A 22195-nucleotide genomic window follows, 5' to 3' on the forward strand; every position below is an offset into this window, starting at 1 on the left:
GGTGAGATGCATTGGTTTTTTTTTCTTCCACGAGTCCATTAGGATTAACAAGAGACACGTGTGTGCATGTGGTCATGAGACTTTAATGATATGCTTGAAGAATCATGACATTTAAGTCATCAAAATACAAAAATACCATTTACACACAATGCAGATTCTAATAATAATATTGCTCGTGTAGTGACTGCTACGATACAGTGATATTACAATTGTCCTCAACTACAACTGAAATGCGTGAAAAAGTCTCATCTACTAATGTTCATTGCTCCTGTGCCTCAGTTTAACACATTAGGGTTTTCATATAAAAATAGCTTTAAAAAGGAGAAACCATTTAGGGACGACAAAAGGTGTAATACGAGTCATTTTGTCAGACAAATCCCAGTGTTTATAAAAGCTCACAGACTCTCTCACTGTAAATTGTAACATTAAAAAACGTCCAACTGCTACAGATGAACTTAGTGACTTCAGAATGGTTAAAAAAAAAAGGCACAACATCTAGATCCAGCTAGGCTAACCCCTTCTTTATCTGACACCTGCTTCATATCTAAACTTTGTCCCTGAAAAGGAAATGCACACATTGCACATTCCACAGGTGTGAGATCACTCACAGACGAGCTCTCTACCCTAAACCAGATTCACACCTGAATCAAATTAATGGCTCGTTATGAGGCTTCCGTAGTGCTTGCTGATTATCGGACTGATTTGAATCAGGTGTGTTGGAGCAGGGGAAACATTAACTATAACAAAGCCAGGACCAGGACTGAGAAACCCTGCCCTTAACTCTACCATCATTAACTCAATGCCTAACTGTTACCCTATTCCTAACCTAAAACTAAACGGAGTATAAGGGCCAAACAAAGAAAAAAAAAAAAATCAAACATTTCGAGAATAGTCCTAATATTACGACACTGTCTCTCACTATTTAATTTTAAAATTGAGTTTCTCATCTTGTCGCTGGTTGCAACTGATTTGTTCTCGTATTATTGCGACTTTATCGCAATATTAAAGGTTTTTTTTCTTTTCTGTTTAGCCCTAATACTCCGTCATACCTAACAATGATGGCTTTTGGCCAAAATTTGTTATCACAACCAAAGAAAGATGTGCATGCGCTCACATGCATGCACACTTGTACATCTAGGTTAGTTGAACCATCACTACTAATTATACAACACAAATACCTCATTAACAGTCATAGTTTCTTAATGTTCATACACTTCCTAGTGCTTATTAAAAGTGCTGTTGCTTACCTAAACCTTACCTCAACTTAAACCTAAAACCCTTAAGCCAAACAGACATAAGCACTGGCCAAAATGTCCTAATTTTCTAACCTTCTGTCTCTTTCATAAGGCACGGCTGGTTAGTGGATTAGTAAAACAACATTTTCTTCAGTTACTTCACAACATGTCCAGAATAAATTTTTCCTGTAAATTTAGGGCTGTTTCAGCTGGATTCACACGTTCTCATCGCGGCAACGCTCGACGGGAGGCGGGTGTATTGCTTGTTACTACCGGTGGCCACTGGAGATTAGTGGAGCAGTGTCTGTCAGATTAGACATGATTAGATTATATGCTGAACATACAAACGTGATTGTGAACCGTGATTGGCTAGCAAGTATTTACATAATGTAGTTCGTATGGTCCGCTGCTTGAAAAGTTGAACATTTCTCGACTTGTGCCACCCGCAATGTGAGCAAAGTGAGTGAATGAGGAGGCTTTTAGATGATGCCTTCACCACATGTGTATGTGCAAGTCCAGCATTAGGTTTTTCAACATCAAAATAATTTGGGACAGCGATGAGAGACTGGTGTTGGGGGGGGAGACATTCTTCTTGCTGTGGCTCTCTGTGCATCTCCGCTCACTATAGTCTCTCTAAGGCTTGTGGGTAGTACTTAAGGAAGATCCTACGTGCAATCTCGTACGTGTCTCCCTGAGGCTTGGTCGGGTACCTCCGCCCGTTGTAAACAAATCCCTTTTCTACCTGGAAAACTGCCTGGTTGAAGGTGTCCTGCTTGAATGGACGTCCACTGTCCAGACACTCAACCAGCATGTTGACAAACAGTGCCCAGCGCTGGGTGTAGTAGTCCTCCATGAGGCCTCCCCACTCTTTACTGGCATAGTCCAGGATCTCGCCACTGGGACCCCACAGTGTGAGCTGGTTTCTGGCATTCATGTCATAAATCTGTGCCTCTCTTTCATCCAGGGCTATGGATCGCGCGCGCTCGAGCCACGTACCCAACAGGAAATTGCGATTGCTGTTGAGCAAGTGACTGAGCTCGGGCAGGAGGTCGTAGACCAGCACGCCACCTGCCGTCATCAGGCCCGGCAGCTTTTGTTTATTGTAGGCGTCCAAGATATCCAGGTAAAAAGAGGTCGTCAGGACTTGCAGAACCTGCCGCGTCACGTCTACAAGGTCATGTCGGAAGGTCTCCTTGGACATGAGAGGAGGAGCCGCCTCGATTATCAACTTCCAGGCTTTGTACAAGTCAGCTGGATCGTACCAAAGGTCAGAGTTCATGCGAAAGGAAGGCCTACGCACCAGTGGGCTGTGGTTGTGGTTTTTGTAATGCGGCATGGTACAGTTATAGACACTAGAAAACAGGAGCATCCATGCAGCAGGCAGGTTCTCTTGCGTGCTGCCGTAACGGCGTATTGCGTACAGCGACACCCATTTCAACAAGTTGACTGGCTGTTTGCGCCAAGCCAGCTCGGTCATCAACTCATAAATGACAGGGTTTTGTTCGATGCCCTCGGGAGCTATTCCTATGCCCACTAGGGTGGAGTTAGGGAACTGTAAGGCTTTGAAAGGCCCCGAGTTGATGCTCTCCACTGTGCCAAAGAAGCCACTGTTGCCGCCAAAGTTATGCAGCATGCACCAGATAAACGGCTGTCCGTAGAAGGAGTCGGTGTAAGAGAATATCGGTTCGGTCTCTGCGAACAGGTCCAGCACGATCATTCGTCCGAGGGGCACTCCGTGCAGTAGCGCTTGAATCTGGGCTGGCTTCCAGAACGCTGCATCACTGAAGAACAGCCAGCCTTGCATCAGCCAAACGGCCTGAGGATCAACTGGGGAGAAGAAATATGTTTGTATGAGGAACAGGTCATCAATGAGTCATTCAACTAGGGTGTGAGCAGTGTTGTGCTCTTCATAATATCAGCATTCAGAGTGCCGACAGCCACAGACACTGACCTGCAGTCATTGAGGCAAAGACAGAGCGGCTGATGGCGGACAGGTAGGCGGGGTCAGAGGAGGGAGGAGTCATCTCGTTAAAGGTGTCTGTGTTATAAATGTGATCGGTCCCAAATTGCTTCACCATCTGGGACAGATAGAGGGAACCAATCCGGAGGAAAAGTGGGTCCCGAGGGTCTAAGACATAGGAGCATGAGAAGCTGCAGTTGAAATGAGACCATGGACCCAGTCTGGTTACATTTGCATCTGGAAACAACCTAAAAGACAAGTTACACTTCAGTGATTCAGTTTCAGGTTTTAGGTCCACCACAGCTGATTCCACTTCCTCATCACGTTGGGTGTTTCAAGATGCTTTTCAAGATTTTTGATTCATTATTGTTTCAGGATTTTCAAGATTTCAAGCGGAGACCAGTCGGCCTTATGGCAGCTGTGTATGTCATGCAATGTCTTATTGGATCAATGCCATTCATTGTATAGTTTCCCTCAATACAGATTTGGCTACGATATTCAATCTTGTTTTCTTTAAGTAGTCATTTTAATATCCATATTTCTTTGTACATAAAGCAAACAAATAAGTGTGAAATGCTTAAACATAAAATTTTAATGTATAACCTGAGGATTCCCTTGGGAATGTTTCCAGAGAAGGCTGGCAGCACAGGAATCATACCAAATGACCGCATTCGCTCCAAGATTTTAAACTGTAAAAAGAGAGGAAATATGTCAAGTAAAGTAAATCAGCATCAGGTGGGTTTACCTAACATTTACCTAAAACTACAAATAAGACCCAACTTGTAATAAAATAGATTGAATTTTAAGTAGTGTTGATAGTTATCAGTACTTGGAGGTAGAGCTGGTTCATGTGCCAGGACTGTGGAAGTGGTCCGCCAAACTTCAACATATTTCCCATTCGGTTCCAGGCAAGAAACGCCGGGCCAGAGAAGAACTCTTCAATTTCTGACTGGTTTAACCCAAGAGTACGGTAAACCTAAAAAGGATCATAGGTTAAAAAAAAGGCAATGTTCACACACAGATATCCAAGATCTTTTTTCTCTGAAATCTTATTCCTCTTACAACAAAATCTAGTATGCATTTTATTTTCACAAGACCTGATTGAAGTATTATGAGCCAATAACCGCTCTTTTTATAACTATTTTTTAACTGGGAGCATGTTTTTTCCTAACCTCTTGCCACACAGCTTCCTGGCCAGTGAAAGCCAGTGGCAGATTGATGCCATTGAGCGCCATCCAGTCGATCTCTCTTTCCCATCGTGGCCAGTCCCACCACACAGAGGAATAACTGAACGTGCAAACGTTCTGGTAATACCGAAATCTGGAGGCAGACACAAATACACATTTACTTATGACATGTCTTTAAAAAAAAAAAGCAAAACACATCTGGTAAATGTATACTTAAAATATTATGTTCAAAGTTTATGATTGATGATGTTGTGCTTTGTACTAGGGTCAATTCCTAATTTTTCTTTCCCAGAATAGTGAAATTATTCATCATTCACAAGACATATGACAAACAGACTGGGGCTTTTTTGCAATAATATAAACCCCACACACACACACGTCTAAACATGTGATGTCTCTGCTTATTTTAAATATTTGAGAGAGATAATAAGAACGCTTAGGATCCATAATATATATAACAGTAATAATATATATAACTCCCCTGAATGACATAACTCCACAAAAGAATAAAAACACAATTTTGACAATGAGGGATATAGCATGTGCTCACTTTAAAACCCTAAAAATGTGTCAATACAGTTTAACTTTAAATCCAAAGTGCAGGACTTTGGACACAAAGCAATGTCTCGCTGTCCAAATATTATGTACCACTCTGTATGTCACAACAAGGAAAACACAAGTCACCACAGCTATATTTACTGTATCTAAAACAGCGGTGAAGTTTTAGATACAAGCGATTTACCTTCAATTCATACTGTAAATGACTGAAGCTTTGAACCGACTCAGGGTTTCCCTTCAACACCCACAACCAGAGTCGTGGGGAAAAACAACAACACTGTCTCATGTGTGACATGGTTTTTCCAGTCTAACCAACAGCGCACATGACATAACTGCAGTTAGCCGATGCGAGTATAATGCACAACAGATAATTAAAAAGGAAGAGTCCTTCAAAGAGCCCGACAATAGTACAAGTGTCCACAGAGCGCCGAGTGAACAATGACTAAAAATGTGCAACGACCATGCTCCACTTGTCATGCACCCAGGGTTTTGTTTTGGTGCCACGTTAGAGGCAGAAGGTTACAAGCACACTAAATGTGTCCTACATATAAAACACTGACAAACACTATTCTTCAAAAGATTTGATTGTCACTTGCAGAGCGGCGTGTAAACACAAATCAGATTATCTGACATGTTGATGAAGTAACGACATCAGCATCATCAGGGTCTGTGGCAGCTACTATCAGGACTTGGCATGAACTCTGATGGAGTTTTGCTGATGCGAGTACAACTGCCCTGCCAACAATTTCTACACACCAGCCATACAATAGGGAGACATTCGTGTTTACAAATTGGGACAGTCGCTCTAGTCTTTCTTGCCCTCAATTACATAGCGGTGTAGTGGGGACTACAATCAAAGTCACAGTCAAACTTTGCTGTTGTGTTCATCAAGCCGATGAAGTTAATACTTTATGGCTTATTGGATGCCACTCTTCCAAAAGACATTTTAAGACCAACTTAATTCACCAACAGTGGTCCATTAAATATTCAACTACCACATCACACAAGTATTAGTGGGGCTTTCTAGGGCTATACCTGGCTGAAGTGCAATCAATGAATTTTAACTACATGTTATACAGTTGGGTAGTTGATAGTTGATAGCATAACACCTTTATAATCTAATCACATATTTTCTTTTTTAACCTTAAAGTCACAACCATAGACTTTATAATAAAAAGTGGATGTAGGCTACCAGTGCCGATTTCACAGATTTGCGAAACCACAATTTCACATAGGTCACCAGCAACCAGGCACCCATTTGATAATACTCCCCATCAGTCACACTGGTGTCCATGAGTGATGTTTTCCTCACTAATTTTCCTCTAAATGAGAAAAAAATGAACAAAACTGACAGAATATTCTATTGAGACTATTAACTCTTTAGGAAAATGTTTACAGATGTTAATATTTAAGTCTACTTCTTTGGCTTCACTTGTCAAACTGGCTGGCTATGTCCATTTTCTATTACAGTTCACTAAGTCTACAAGATTGCTAGACTCAGTGCAAAAAGCAAATATTACTACAATAATGAATTGAAGCAGGACAACCACCAACAGCTCGTGGCACCCTGTATTGTGGTGGCATGGACTTTGGCGCCACCTATAGCTTATCTTGGTTAACTAAACCCCGATATAAAATGATGAAAATACACATAAATGCTCATTTTCTTTTAAGGAACCTTTGAAAGTTCCTTAAACTTCTTGTGATACATGTTGAAACCTGAGTAATGTGTCAGTATGTCATACAACCTCACTTCAAAAAATTAAAACTATCCCTTTAAAGCTGGCAATAAACTGCTCAGGCTGTGAGCCGAATTAAAGAGCAGATAAAACCACTCCGTGTGAACCATACATCTTGGTTATTGTGCATCACAGTGAGTCACACTAACCTGTGCGGAGTGTTGATGCGCAGGACGCCGGTGAGCTTTGGCAGAGGACTGGGCACATCCAGCTGATCTCCAGACCAGGAAACATGGCAGCTGCAGAAATACTTGAGGTAGTTGTAAATACCAGTGGCCACTGCCACTCCTGTGCTGCCCGTGGCGATGATTTTGTTGTTTTTCGTGTATCGGAGTTCACACACGTCCCGGCTGTGGTTGGACAGGCTCCCGTTCACTGACACTATGAACTCCGCGGACCTGTTCCCGAGCAGCCGCTTCAGCAGCTCCGCCACGGCTCGACTCTGCGCCTTGTCGCTGGCTCCGGGTTTGATGTGGTCCAGAGTGGGAAACTTACAGTGAGCCGTTAGAAACAGAGAGAAAAGGACGAGCAGCAGCGGACTACAGCTGCTCCTGAGGGACATGGTGGTGATAAACTCCCGGCACCGACAGAACACCACTTTCACACTGAACTTAGCACGAGTTTAAAACACCAGAGTTTCTTTCTTCAAACGCTCAAAACAGGAAGCGGCGGGTTAGTGAAAGGCTGTTGACCAATCACAGAGCGAGGAATGCAGCCTCCGCGGAAGCTCATAGCCAATCAGGGGACGAGTATTTTTTTATGAGTCATGTGATTGTGAAATAAATGTCCACCCTTATTGTGCTGAGATTTTTTTAAAAAATTAAATCAACATAACGTTACATGTTCACTTTTAAGCACAAGTCAGTGTTGCCACGTTATTGCAGTATTGGTCCAATTTATTTGTTGTCATTTTAGACTTTAATTGAAGACCCAAAAGAAGGTTCATAGCTCTATTAAAACAAACATATGAAGGAAAGATTAACATAATTGTGAGTTTGTCATCCTGCCCATAAAACGGTAGATAAATCTTAATTGTGGAGAACACCGTGATCGCACTCATTTTACTTAGTAGTAGTTTTATTAAGGCCCGAGTTCTCACGCAATACAATTCGACAAATGTTGATGGCACGAGAGGAAAAGTCAGGGGACCACCAAAATAACAATTAATCCTTAATGGGAAGAATGTTTTTTACAAAATAAGATACAAGCTTTTTACCAACTGGTGGGACTGAACCAAAGCATTTTAAACACTTCTCTAAAAGACGGGAATGAGGATGATGAAAATCACTGGCCTTCGACCTCTGTGGTTAGTTATGTACAAAGATGCAAATGATATTTCAGTTTGGATAATGCTATTCCTAAAGTTTTGCTAAAATACTGGATCATATTGTATATTTGAAAGGAGGAAAAATACAAAGCAATTAAAGATAAACCATGTAATTCAATGAATTAAAAAACAAAAAAACCTTTTATTTCTGTGTCCAATCCAAACATCAAAACTTCCAGTAAAATGTAGCACAAAGAGGAAATAAATCGGAAATTCCCAAACAGAAAACAGACATTACAGACAGTAGCAAACACACGGCAGCAGTGAGCTGAATCACACAGATGCACACATACATACGTAAAGTTGATTCAAGGACGTACAGCGGAAGTACTGCATTAGCAAAAATAAACAAAAAAACTGTCTGCTGGTGTGAGCAACAAAGTGCTTGTTCACTTATCTATACATGATCAGTTTCAGCTTGTATTTAAGTGTAAGAGGCAAAAGTGGCACAAAAGTTATCATCTATAGTTAAATCAGATATTATTTGGCTGATTTGGACTCTACCTTTATTTCACAGTGACTTTTCCTGAGGTTTACCGACTTCATTTCATCGTTGGTGAGTTGTGGTTACTAAAGAGACTAAACATTCCGTTAAATAAAGATTACTTTGAATGGTGCTGTCTCCCAACAAAAAAGGCACACATCCTGAGTATCTACACACAAGAAGCTTCTGAGAAGTGCATTTACTGAAGGTTATGTGAGGAAAACTGAGCTAGAAAAAAGGGGTTGAGGCAGATGATTATACAGCTAAGGTTAATGGTTTATCTTTATATTGAAGCAGATGAAATGCTGTACACAATATTACAGCTGAAGTGCTTATTAGTAAAACAACAAAAGTTTAAATCAGCTGATAATTATAATTCCCTTTTCATGCAAAACAATACACATATTTGAGAGTCTTTATGCCATTAAGTACAAAATTAAACCTGAATATTTTTAAATTGTGGACAGGTGGTTGGGGAAAAACAAGCAATTGAAAGACTGACATCGCTTTGGGCTTTCTGAAACTGTAAAACAGTTGTGATGTTAACACTACAGTTTCACATTTGTGCACCAGGCAACCCATTAGAAATGACTTCCTGAATAACTTAGTTGTAGCCCTGCAGAGCTGCTGTCTGGTAAGGCACAGAAACATGTTTTAACATAATCACACTAGGTAAAAGTAAAAACAAATTGAGTGACTGTGTTGAACACAATCTGATAACAATACTTATCCAAGTGTTTCAATCAATCATAGGTGATTGACATTGTGAGATCAAAATATAGCACCTAAAACCACGCGACTGTCTTGCTGTGTTAGCAGAGAATAACGAGAACGACCGAGAGTGGCTGCAACAGAAGCCGTTCAATAAAAAGCATTACACAGAAAGCAAGCACCACCACAGCAGCAGTCACAGATTCAAATGAGATTTCAGTATCGTTTGTAAAAGCTGGACTATGTAACCTCCAAAAAAAGAAATCAAACAAAAACGTGAACTTGTGAGGAACACACTTGAGTTTCGCTGCAAGTTTCAACTTTGAACTACTATGAAGTGCATTTGCTGTCCTTTAGACTTTTTAAATGGACTGAACTATTGTGTAATAGAATATTTTAAAACTCTGAATAATCACAACTGATGCTGCTGCTGTGTCACTTAGGATAGTAGTTCAAAAACACATATGCACACTAAATTAAACGCGACTACAATGAGAGAACTTGGCATAATACTGCTTAATATTAATTATTCTCAGAAAAAGTATGATATTTGGGTGCTGGACCTTGTAGACTGAAATTATATAATTTAATCTCTATTAAAACATGGTTTAATTATGAAGAAAAAACATTTTAAAGCATGTGTTATTGGCAAGAATATAATGATCTTTCCACATAATCTTAATCACGCCGTCTGAGCAAAAACTAGACTTCTGCACATCATCTATGTCCAGCCCCGGAGAAATTTGTCCCATGACAAAAGTGTAGTGACTAACCTGTGCCTTGTCGTCACTTGGCTGGGTGTCTGGTGGAGATTGTTTGTTACACACATCAATGTCTGGTGTCCACACACTGATTAACTCTGGGTGAGGTTCCCGTTTCCCGGCAGGTTTTGTTTGCATAATAATAATAAAAAAATTCTAATATGGAATTGATACAACATGGAGAAGTTGTTCATGAGAGTGTGGAGCGGTAAAATCCATGTGATCACCGTCACCTGTGCCTGATTACTCTGCCTGTGCACCTGGGCCTATATAACCCTACCTGACCACTCCATATCGCCCCGTGTGGAAAATTATAGGTTAGGCCACAACTTAAGCATACACAGACAAGGATAATCAAACTAATAGTCAACGAAATTAAACTGAAGTAGGAAATGATGCTATTAAAGGAAAAAAAAAAAAGTCAGAACAAGTGCAAGACAACACACCGATATCAATGGAGAGTTTCAGAGATAGAGAAATTGCCTTGGGTCAGGTGTGTAGCATTTTTCAACCCATTTTTGTGTAGTTCACATGAGAAAGATGCTAGGACCTGGTCTGACCTTCTTCAGAGAGTCTAAAAATATATATTCCATTCATTAGTATAGCTGTTATAAATGAATGTATGTAAAAACTAAAGTTTTTACAACTCTCAATATTTTTTTTTTTATTTTACTTTGGATTATTAGCATCAAAAAAATGTTCATGAGCCAGTACAAGTTGCAAAAGCTGTGTTTCCACTGAGTGGACAGGTTCGGTTCTCTACAGTATGGTACGTTTATTTGTGTGTCCATTAAAAAAAGTCAATGTTTTCATAACTGTCTCTTTTTTACAGGGTTAGTAGTTAGCCTCACGCCCAACTGCATTCGTCTGACTCCTCCCATAAGACCTGTCCGGTATGGTTGAACCTATCAGCCTCCCCACCAAGACAAGGTCTTAGTCTACGGCAGTGAGATGGAGAACATTTGTCTGGAGGAGTAAATGGCTTAAGAAGAGGATTACAAATAGTACCAAAATAACCAGCCACAACCGTTCCGTTCTTTGGTTCCCTTCCCTTGGTGTACCAGAGTAAAATGGTACAGTCAGGGTGGGTCCAACCAGGACAGTCAGCTGTATGGGGCGACAGAAAAACACTCACTCCGTTTCAATCAGTGTAAATATCCCACACGCCCGCAGTCTGACCCAGGACTTTACCATTCCAAACCATACCGCACTGTACCAAACCGAACCGTACCATGATGTGAACACAGCATATTTCCACTAGATTTTAAGATGAGGGCAGGTTTGTGTAAAACCTCCTTTTCCCGGAGAATTAATGACAAAGCAGCAGCTCTGATGCACATATCTGAGACACATATTTGTAGATTCCTACTAGTATTTTTTTAACCTTTAAAGTAAATGACTCAAGTTTGACAATGTATAGAACTTCTACTTCCCATCATCATCCTGTAAATACTGCTGGTGTTCACAGTGGCTAATGTTCAGCATAGGTTACATAGTCTCAATTTCAGATTTGTTTTTCTTCAAGATTTTCTGGTTACTACTATGTGTAAAATGGCAAGAATTTGAATAGAAGCAATGTAGACATGTTTATGGTGCTAGAAGCTCATCAGGCACATATGAATGCGAAGCTTACATACAAACTAACTGTATGTCTCAGTTTTATATGAAAATCCCATTGACCCAAAACATCGCCACCTGACAACCCTGAGAAACTATGATACATTTGAAAGGACATTAAGACGACGTGCCTCTGTTAAATACCTGTAACACTGACTCTGTAAAGCAGGTGAATTATCTACAGAGAGACAGGGGGCGCTTTCACACCGGAGCTGTTTGGCCCACTTCAGAAAGGACCAGAATTTGTCTTCAACTCTGGTGTGGACCAAACAAGGGAATTCTGGTCCACCTGAAAACGTGGGCCTCTCTTACAGTGTAAAAGGCGTTTTACAACGGGAAACGGACTATCCAGTGAACCAAAGAGAGCCAAAGAGAAGGCGTGTATGAAATGATTTATGACATTTATATGATCTGAAATCCTCTAAATCCATGCTTGGCACGTCGTTTTTGGTACTGCTGCATTCGTCCCATGTACAGAGCAACATGATTAACAGCTCGCTGCCTCACCTGCTGCTCATACTGGGCAACTTCTGGTGCTCATTTCTGGAAAGCAGGTGTTGTAACTGTGTGACGTTATCCATGCGGTTCGATCCACTTACAAAAGTTGCAGTCTGAAAGCGAACTAAACTAAACGAAGCTGTGAACGTTTTTGAGACCCCTGGACTATCCTGGTGTGAAAGCGCCCTTAGTCGCCTCTTCATAACCTAAACTGTCCAGCTCTTCTACAGGCACCTACAACTTGTGGTCAGTGGAGAATTATAAAGTGAATCTGTCAAAATGACCCAAGATATAGAACATGTGTTGCCCTGGTTGCAGTTCAGATAGTATTACAGGTGTGGGTGTTTCTGTTGGATAGGACAAAGAAGACCTGACGTTGTGTAGCAGGTTCAAGACTGCTGGCTGCTCCACTGGTTAGCCATGGGCCTGCGGAGCAGCTCCTCAACGTGACGGGCCACGTCCATCGTGTCCTCTAGGTCAAAGTCTCCATCTGGATCTAACATGGTGTCGCTCCTGATGGGTAAAGAGACAGACGTTTCAAGAAAGAAGTCACAAATAAACTACTGGATGTTCTAAAATGATCTTCCCAGTAGGTCCCAGTGGTCCACATGGTGGCTAGTATAAAGATGACTTGACTAAATTCTCTGTAAATTAGAAGCTACAATATCAAGTAGTCTGGTAGTCAGATTTTAAGTCAGGCAAAAGTATACAAGGCTTATAATGAAATCTAAGTGCTTAAAACTTTACAAATACTTCAGACAACCAGATACATTTGGTGTGTACTTACATGGGAGGGAAAACAGTGAAGTTGTTGGGGTGGCTCACAGAGGAAGACGCTGTCTGGTCCATGAATGATGGAGTTGATCCGCTGGGTTCAGGGTTTGGGGTGGTAAATCTACCAGAGACATTAAACACACATTACGGCAGCAATTTCCGTCAACATTCATCAAAAAAACTAAATAAAAACTGTAAATACACCCAGGTTTTTATGCTTGCACTTTGACTGTGCATTAACGATGACTTTAAAACAGGAGTTTGGATGGCAGATTTCTGTGGATACACCATCTATAAAGTGCATCTGTATTCACAGGATGGTATCAAACGGTAAAAGAAACGCATACTACATGAGGTAAGGGTTAGGTCACCTGTGGAAGGAAAAAAAAACACACAAAAAAACTTACTCGGGCACAACTTGTTTGATCTGTGGTTTCACGTATCCATCCACTGCTTTTGCTGCAAGAGACGACAGAATTTCACCAAAAAATACAGATGTTAGATGTTAGTAGGGTGACAACTACTGATTCTATTCAAAAACAATTCATCTGATGATTATTTGGTTAAGTTGTTTGGTAAATAAATTGTCAGAAAATGTTTAAACATGTTGATCAGTTTCCAAAGCCTCAAAACGATGTTCTCGAAAGTATTTTTTGTCAATTTTGTCAACAAACCACAATCATTAGGTTTTGATTATTTCTTCACTCTACACTTACAAACAAATTTAATCCTATTATTGTTTTCTATCCGTATTTTGTATTGTAAATAGAATTGTAGAAATAGTAATCTTGTCTTGAGACGTGTATTAAATTTGTTCCATTAGGTTCTGCTTTTAAAAGGCTGCAACATCTTTAGGTGCATGTGGATAAAGTAGTCTATTCACATTTTAGCTCATAACAATGATATATTGATGTGAAGTGAATCAAGTTTAATACATACAGAGCGGAGGAGTGTAGTACTTGGCAAAAACCTCATCTTTGGGCCGGTCAGGGTAAAGAAACAAGAGGTGGTTCAGGTCACTGATGCGATCAGCCAGGGAGCGGATGGAGAAATCCTTGGTAGTGTAAGGCAACAGATTCCACACCAGCCTCTCCCCTTAATCAAAGACAGGAACAAACATTTATTGGTAATTTTGTGAGGTATAAACATACATGAGTGGAGTCGGGGGGGATATAAACAGGAGATTGAACAGGAATGCTGTAACACATGGTGTAAAAAATAAAGAAAGGCTTTGGCACCTGGTTTGTTGGGATTCTCAGCCACCCAGGCGATGGTGATGCCTCCAATCTCAGAGTCACTGAATCGCAGCAGGAAGGTGCCGTTGGGTTTGGACAGCAACATGTCCTGAGCCTGCTGCTTGTTTACAAAGCCCAGGATGGCCCTGGATACAGAACACAGGGTTGTAAGAGCGAGTCCAAGTGGGAAACACAGAAGAGTTTAGGAAACCCTGATCTAAAGTCTTTATGGTGTCCGTGCCTGTATCAAGAAGTGATTCATAAATCAGTTGGGATTGAAAAGTAAATCAAATATGACAAACTATTATTGAAGGTTTTCTAGGACTATGACATTTATACTATGATCCGCCATTACTTCTTTAAGAGACAAATTAGTTAGGAATAAGACTCAGCAATTCACTTGGGTTTTTATCAAACGCAAGGGTGAAAAAAACAATAAAAGGGCAGATCAACCACTGGTAATGGAAATGGAATTTATCGCCTGGGTTTAAAACTCCCAGGTATACCTGCTAATTTTAGGCTCAAGAGTCCTTACCCATCATTCCAGTGCGGCTTGAGATGCTTCTTCATGAGCTCTACAACTCCATCAAACCACTGCCAGAAGGTGAAACTGCGTCCAGGTAAGCTCTCCTGTTTATGCACCCACACACAACAAAGACTATTATATTATCGATGTGTTTGAATTTCACAGTCACCTGTAGAGCTGTGGAAATGAGGCAGACTCACCCTGTTGAACTGAGCCCAGGAAATGGTCATGCTTTTGTAATCCTCTGGGTTGTTACTGCTACTTGAAAATGCCTTCTGTGCCAGGAAGACCAGGTTGTCCTCTGACAGGCCACGCCCACTGTGCATCTCTGCCTTGTACTTCATATCGAGGGCCTCACACAGCTGGGGCCACAGCACCTTGTCAGGCACAATGAATGGCACTCTGCCCTGTGGAGAAGAACAGAAAACAGCGTCTGTTAGGGAGTATTTTTTACTTTTTACAATAGTTGCAGCATACTGTGCAACTCCGTGCTTCTGAGCAATCATATATCAGGCTCTCTATACACATGACGACGCTTATCCTGAAGAAGCCCATGATCCTACACAAGACCTAAAGCTGTGTGGAGTTATAAGAAACTACTGCGGCAAACTTACCGGCTCAGCAAAGGCATTGTCCCACAGCACTGTAGCTGTGGCATTGTTGTCCTGACTGCCGTGGACAATCACTACGACAGGCAGTGACAGGGTCTGCAGGTTACAGATACAAAAAACTTATTCTCAAATAATGCCATGTATTAATTCTATATGAATTGGTATTTAAAGTCTTCAAAAGGGAGACAAACATGATATTTCTTTAACCATTATTTGCTTAAACAAAAGATCAAATGTTGCATCTGATTACTTTGACATGGAAGACGAGCTCATTTCCGCCGACACTGAACTGGGATTCAAACAGAACTGTAAACTTCTCCTCCGTTACCGACTCTGCGCCACGACGGTCAGAACGCTTGATCCGTTTCAGAGACTGTAAACATACACAGCAGAGGCATGAGGAAACATGAAAGGCACACTGCTTCACCGGTGCAGTGCAGACAAAAAGAGCTTGACAGTTGCATTTTCATGTTACAGACTGTGGGAACACTGTTCACTGTTGCAGATGATGCTTGTTCTACAACCCTATCACCTCCATCATCAGTAAACAGGAACCGAAATGAGACAATTTGTGTTACTATTTAACAGGGTTGATATACAGATCATATAGAAACTGCTGCCATACTGGAAGCGTGTTTCAGAGTCCAATCAAAGAAATTTTGAATCTTAAATTATTAATAAACTTCATTAGAACATGTATACCGCAATTAATAAACATACGAAAAAAGATACAATACCAGTCATTTTGTCACCAGCACAGACACATTACACATTATTACATCCCTTAATATAATATATCAAATGGTGTTTACCATGTTTCTGAAGTGTGCACTGAGGGTTCCAGTGGCCTGGTGATACTCCATCACACAGTTGTTGTTAAGAATTTCTCCACTACTTTCACTGCAAAGACAGAGAGAAAGCTGTTGAAATAATTCCAAAACAACCTCCATAAATGTTGCATTTAAACAAAGGACAATAACACGTGTAATTGGTGTACGTGTTATTGAAAAACAACCATTTTAATAAATCAATGAACTGCCTTTTAATTGTCTGTAATTGACTCTCCTCACCTGTGTGTGCTCTCATTCTTTAGCAGAGCTTTGGCCTGCTGCTCGCTGACAATGACGGCCTTGACCATCGGTGGGTTCATGTGGACGTTGAGTTTTCCACCCACCAGAAGGCGCACAGTGGCTGCAAACTTGGTCTGCGTCTTTAACACCTGGGGAGGCTGCTTTTCAATGATGAAGGTGCTGAAGAGGAGACAAAAACAGCACAATTTATTCCAACAGATTTGTTCTTGTCGAGCACAAGCAGCCTAGAGCCTACAGATGGAGTTACATAAATTATACCAACGTGGGTTAATGATTAAAAGTAATGGTTGGGCAGTGATAACATGATGAGTCAGCTAACTCCACACCAAACAGATGAGATCAAGTCACTTTTACCTAGTAACCAGCGCAGAGATGATATCAGTGATGTCACTGTTGAGCTTGCTCAGTAGCTCCTCCATTGGGCCCGGCAAGGGAAGTTGCTGGGTTAGATGTTCACAGCGCCGGATCTGCTGCCGATTCTGCCAGATCAGATCAGCCAGCTTCTCACACCTTGTGAAGAAGAAGAATAAAAGTAACCAGGGTTACGTAGAAGAAGGCAACCAATAGCTGTTCCTCTCGGTTTGTATGTTGATGATTTTACCCTTGCTTGTGCCAAATTTTCATTATTTTAGTGTGTACCATGACTGGAGGACATCTAGTCCCCCCTCGTGAGGGCCACCGTTTCCAGCAAGCTGCTGCCTCCTCTTCCACTGGATGAGCTCCTCATCAAGGATTAGAGTCTGCTGCTTCCTCAACAGGCCCAGGGTCTTCAGGTGTTGCTCTGAAAGGTCCTGCAAACACACCACCAGCCACATGCTGAGACACATTTGCAAATCATGCCAATATTTAATATACTGGGCTCTGAGAATTATATACTGGTATCAGATATAAGATAGGACATGTTATATAATGCATAAACAAAAGTTTTTCTATGTATGTAGCAAAACTGTTTCAAAGTGACCACTATGTGGTATATCTGTATTATAGCAGAGTGACAGTATACTGTGTGTGTGTCAGTGCAGTGTCTTCATACAAGCCTGTATTTCTGTAGTGTGCTGGCCTCTCTTGTGAGCCAGGCCTCCACAGTGGCCCTCTTGTTCTGTAAGGTGGTCTCCCGCTGAGTGCGCTCAGCTGGAGGCAGTGATGACAGGCTGCTCAGCTGGGCTAACAAAACAGGAAAAAAGTATTTGGAAAATGCACTACAAACACCACACAACACAGATGACTTATTTTACATGCATGGCCACTGAATGATCAGTGGGATCACTGCTAAGAGATGCAAATGTATCCTGGAGTCTCGCCCTCACCCTGGATGCGCAGGTTCTCCTGGTACTGGATGATAAAGTACTCCTGGCTGTGCTGCAGCTTTCTCAGTTCATTCTCAGTCTCCTGTGTTGCCAGGCGAAGTTCCTCAAAGGCCTGGTTGATCTGCTGGTGCCGCTGTGACAGGCTGTCCATAGCCTGGCCCGCAGTCTCACAGCTGGCCTACACACACAATCAATCAAAAAGATTTGATAAAAGTAACATTATATATTTTATTTTTGATTTATTCATTATTTTATCCTCTGACGACTATATGTAAATCTCAATCTCTGTCAACACAATGGAGTGTACATAGATTTAAACGATTCAGATGATTATACATCATGAACAGAAACCTCATCAACACTTACATTTGTGGCTTCTTGAACCAACCGCTGCTCTGAGTGCAGAATGTGTTTAATGCAGCGGACCAGCTCCAGAGGACAACGGTCATAAGTGCTCTGCAGAGACAGAAAGAGAGGGAGAGATTCAAAAGGAGTGGAACACAGTCTACTGGATGTGAAATGGGTGTTCAGAAAACACTGGTACCAAAGTTCTACAATTCTGGATAGAGATTCACCATTACACAGGATTCAGGAGACAAAAGAAAAATATCTTCTCAAGTAGATCATATTCATGTCAAGAAGAGTTGGGTTTTTTCTTCCTTGTTTATTTTCCTTAAGAAATGCAACATCTACTTCATAACAGTAAGAATACAGTGAATACTTGCTGTTACCTTGAGCTGGGTGGCATAGTGGCCTAGCTTGATTTTGAGCAGAAAGCCATCTTCTCCTCCCTGAAGCTGGGCTTTCCTCTGCAGCTCTGCCACCAAATTGTCCAGCAGACGCTTGGCTTTGGCTTCCTCTGCTGGGCTATCTAAATCCACCGAATCCCTGTAAATCACACATGCATTATTAGGCTTTAAACCAATTCCAGGCCAATTTCACATGCTTAGTGATACTTCACCATGAGTAACTGTACAAAACTGCTTTCAATGGCAACTGTATTGTATTATTATATTGGACATATAGAGACGAATAACCCACCTTAAATCATTCTATATCTAATAAAGCTTGGTACAAATTATACAAAATCCACAATCCAACTATAAACCAATCAATAAATAGAGGTTGACTGCATACCAGAGCTGGCTCTCAATCCACTGGGCCAGATAGTGTCGCACCTCAATGGGGAAGTGCTGGCCATACAGTGCCTGCATCTGGTGCAGTGCCTCCCCCTGCAGCTGCTGGGCCTGGATCCACATTGCCATGGTGCTCCTGTGCAGGCAGGATGATGGCAGGAAAAGAAGGATTGTTGCTTTAGAACAAATCCCATTGGGGAACAAGATGAATGAAGAGTGACAGAGAGTAGTAATTAATCAAATGACTCGAGGGGAAAAATTTCTTTTTTCCAAGAAGAGAGGATTATGGAAAGAAGAAGAAGGTAATAAAGAGAATGAATAATTGTTAAAACCTGCCAGACGGCTGAGCCTTTCTAAAAAGGTGTCAGTGTTCTCTCTGTCAGGTCTCTTCAGATCATTACAGAGGAGAGCTGCACCGAAAATTGGGCCAAAAAAGGCATTTTCAGTTTTTGGGCCGAAAGACTTTTAATACTGAAACAAAACGACCGAAACAGGATGTGATGACGCATGCAAAAACTGCGGCCAGCACATGCCTGTCTATTCCCCAAGTCTGTACAAAATCAGTTTGGAACACCAATAAAAAGGTTGCAGCAAGATGCGAGTACACGGTGGAATGGGGGGCATATACCCTTGTTGTCTGATATGCTCGATGAGATTCTACTAAATATTTTCATAAATTCTTGATTTATTCTTTGAAGCATGAACATTAATCTATACAATTGCAATGTATTGACTTTAGTGAGGTAAGTACACACAGTCCCAGCCATAACAACAAAATTAGATTAAAATAACAATGGTACAGAATTGGAAGATTTGATTTACAGTTTTCAGTTTCAGCCAATCATTTTTCATTTCGGTGCATCCCTACTACAGAGTTACACTAAGGGTTGGGACAACATACAACATAATTGTGCATCATTATAAAAAAGCACCAACAATATGCTGATCATGCCACGATTGGGAGCCTGCATCTCATTCCAGGACCTCATGATTTTAATGATCCTTATAATGAAGCTTATTCCTTACTTAATATTAATAATATTATAATAATTCATTTTAGTTATAAAGCACTTTACATATTAAATATGTATAACCATGTAACTAATTTTAGAAACATTTAAAAAAAACATTTATTGTAATGCAAGTTAAATTTGAGTGACATTAGTAACATGTTTTTGTGACATAATTACATAATTATGTAAAATGTTACTTTAACATGACACCACTAACATTTTTTGGGAATGTCAGCAATGTTTTCAGAAACATGAGTTCACCTGTCCCCTCTACAAAATAGATAAATATGAAGGTAGATTATTAACAGAGGGCCCTGCATGTTTACAGTTAAAAATCTAAAATTATCTACATTACAGCACATGTACTGTACATACAATTATGGCAATAATAGTGTGAATCATGATCATTTTGGGCAATAAAATCGCAAACGATAATATTAATATCATCCATACATTCCACTTCAGATCATTTGTTACACATGTTCTCCTCCATTTAACACAATGTCAGCAGAAATGTCACTCAAATGTCACAAAAGTTGGAAAAACACACTTTTAACCAAACTTTTAAATGAATCACCACATCACGAACGGCATACTTCCAAAATAAAGATATAAGTACTTATAAATGCAAGCTCTGTAAGGTTAAGGAGGCTTAACGTTCACATGTTTGACAAGAAGACAGCGAAGCACACATCAGTCTGCAGCAGAAAGGAAGCCTGCGCCGCCAACAACTTTGAGAGGTTATGTAGCTTAGCGTGCTAACATTACTGTACATTGATAGTGTGCCCTGTTGTGTAAACATAGATTCAAAGACGACACGTGTGAATAGCGACCCCTATCTTTTTGCTGAACAAGAGTGGAAAGGCTGTGTGGTAAGATGGCGAATTGTGTGTTAGGTTAATTACTTTGGTGAGGTAAAGGGGTGTAGCGCAGTTAGCTAACGCAGAGCTGTTGTGCTAACTAGCGCAGTAGGAGAGCTCACTGATGCAGTGGAACTTCACTTTCGTGCTCCACAAGTAGTTGCGTGTTTAACTCACCTGTGAAGAGACTGCACCACACGTCAAAGCAACACCATGGGCAAGCCGAGGGGCGCGCGCACCCTCATATACACACTCAACTATTAAACCCCACAGGTTTAGTTCGCGTATTTGTCACATCGCCAACTTTGACGCCTTCTGTTCTGGTTTCTGGTAAAGCAGCTGTTGTTGAGCACCAACAAGTCAAGAACGAGTATTGAAGACAGCTTCCGGTTTAATGTTTCAAAGCAAAGGTCAAACAAACCAGGGTGATAATAATTACACATTCTTTTTTAAGTGTTTATTGGTTCTATTTAATTAGGTTTTTTTTACTTAAAGTTGAACGTCTAATGTTTATTATTTATGATGGTTTATAGGCTGAAATATCTTATACTACAAGTTTTTGATTGCGATAATATAACAATCATATGGACCAATGCAACGCAACATTTCACAGACTACACTAAGCCTTGTAGCCTATACATACTTGTAAGTCTCATAATTGTGCTTTTTCTCTTCTTCTTCTTCCTCTAAATATAATAATAACAACAACAATGATAATAATAATAATAACAACAATAATAATAATAATAATAGCAATGATAATAATAATCATTTTCCACAGGCTCTGTTCTTAATCACAGTTCTAATAGTACTTTTACTTGATTTTGGCTTTGGGACAAAGGTTTACTTCCACATCCGGTTGTATGTAGGCTAACTTCGGGTAACTTGGTACAGTCTTGTCAACTCTCTTATTTCCGTTATGAGCCCCACCCCCCCCAGCCCGCACCCAACGAAGTGACAAATACAAATCTGTTTTATCAGTGTTTATCTAATGGTTATTACCGTCAATAAGCTTGTACTTATGTATCAAAGCAACAGTTCAGATTAAGAAAAAGTTGTGTAAAAAACAAACAAACAAAACCCCCCAATATATAACACAATAAACAGAAATTAGGAAATAAACATGGTTTGTTTCATGTTTCTATTGTTTAATATTTGACTTCCTCTTTCCTGTGACAAACAAACTCTTCCTTCACAGGCTTGAGAGTTTGAAGAATAAAAATGCAATTCATTCTAGTTTCCTATTGAAAGAAATACAAATTTAGAATGACGTTGTTGTTTTTTTATGAAACATGAAGTACAATGTGTGTGCTGCTGCCTTTCTTGGCCAGGTCACCCTTGTGAAAGAGATCTTGATCTCAATGGGTCTTTTTATCTGGGTAAATAAAGGGTAAATAAAAAAATAGCTGAAACTAAACCAGATTAATTTCAAGTGAAATTCCGTTGCAAATATAAGGTGTTGTACCATTACCTTCCACTAGGCAGCAGTGTAGCCAGAGTTTTTGGCCCTGAGGCCTAATAGCAGGAATTATTACTCCAAAAACATACAAACATACAGTACATAT

At 40.5% G+C, this 22195-nt stretch overlaps 2 protein-coding genes across 3 annotated transcripts; both read right to left on the reverse strand.

Annotated features, from left to right (window-relative positions):
- Positions 1 to 63: 63 nt before the first annotated feature.
- naglu (N-acetylglucosaminidase, alpha) lies at positions 64 to 7350 on the reverse strand. The gene is made up of 6 exons (XM_044013210.1): positions 6829 to 7350; positions 4368 to 4515; positions 4025 to 4171; positions 3799 to 3884; positions 3187 to 3443; positions 64 to 3062 (listed from the first exon to the last, which is right to left on the reverse strand). The coding sequence occupies exons 1-6, from the start codon at positions 7239 to 7241 to the stop codon at positions 1858 to 1860; spliced, it is 2256 nt and encodes a 751-aa protein (XP_043869145.1). The 5' UTR covers positions 7242 to 7350; the 3' UTR covers positions 64 to 1857.
- Positions 7351 to 8128: 778 nt separating this feature from the next.
- Positions 8129 to 20984, reverse strand: LOC122759289 (signal transducer and activator of transcription 5B-like). 2 transcript variants are annotated; one of them, XM_044014052.1, is made up of 19 exons: positions 20808 to 20984; positions 18759 to 18893; positions 18353 to 18509; positions 17988 to 18077; positions 17622 to 17799; positions 17348 to 17478; positions 16954 to 17105; positions 16669 to 16824; positions 16294 to 16473; positions 16036 to 16123; positions 15474 to 15596; positions 15227 to 15319; positions 14813 to 15019; positions 14622 to 14716; positions 14090 to 14232; positions 13791 to 13946; positions 13259 to 13310; positions 12865 to 12972; positions 8129 to 12590 (listed from the first exon to the last, which is right to left on the reverse strand). In XM_044014052.1, exons 2-19 carry the CDS (start codon positions 18884 to 18886, stop codon positions 12467 to 12469), a joined length of 2361 nt encoding a protein of 786 aa, XP_043869987.1. In that variant the 5' UTR covers positions 18887 to 18893; positions 20808 to 20984; the 3' UTR covers positions 8129 to 12466. The 2 variants fall into 2 exon arrangements, with proteins under 2 accessions (XP_043869987.1, XP_043869986.1); XM_044014051.1 differs by having other exon boundaries at positions 18759 to 18933.
- Between the last annotated feature and the right edge of the window lie 1211 nt (positions 20985 to 22195).

This window comes from Solea senegalensis, linkage group LG18 (genome assembly GCF_019176455.1).
Source record: "Solea senegalensis isolate Sse05_10M linkage group LG18, IFAPA_SoseM_1, whole genome shotgun sequence".
In the NCBI taxonomy this organism is placed as follows: Eukaryota; Metazoa; Chordata; class Actinopteri; order Pleuronectiformes; family Soleidae; genus Solea; species Solea senegalensis.

What these genes read in the sequence shown, in the direction of transcription:
- naglu (XM_044013210.1), bottom strand. Translation starts at nt 7,241, where the DNA reads ATGTCCCTCAGGAGCAGCTGTAGTCCGCTGCTGCTCGTCCTTTTCTCT. An exon ending in CGCATCAACACTCCGCACAG is followed by an intron (nt 4,516 to 6,828) that starts GTTAGTGTGACT and finishes GTCTGCCTCCAG; the next exon opens with ATTTCGGTATTACCAGAACG. An exon ending in AGGAAGCTGTGTGGCAAGAG is followed by an intron (nt 4,172 to 4,367) that starts GTTAGGAAAAAA and finishes GATCCTTTTTAG; the next exon opens with GTTTACCGTACTCTTGGGTT.
- LOC122759289 (XM_044014052.1), bottom strand. Translation starts at nt 18,886, where the DNA reads ATGGCAATGTGGATCCAGGCCCAGCAGCTGCAGGGGGAGGCACTGCAC. An exon ending in CCTGGGCTCAGTTCAACAGG is followed by an intron (nt 14,717 to 14,812) that starts GTGAGTCTGCCT and finishes GTGCATAAACAG; the next exon opens with GAGAGCTTACCTGGACGCAG. An exon ending in GTACTACACTCCTCCGCTCT is followed by an intron (nt 13,311 to 13,790) that starts GTATGTATTAAA and finishes CGTCTCTTGCAG; the next exon opens with CAAAAGCAGTGGATGGATAC.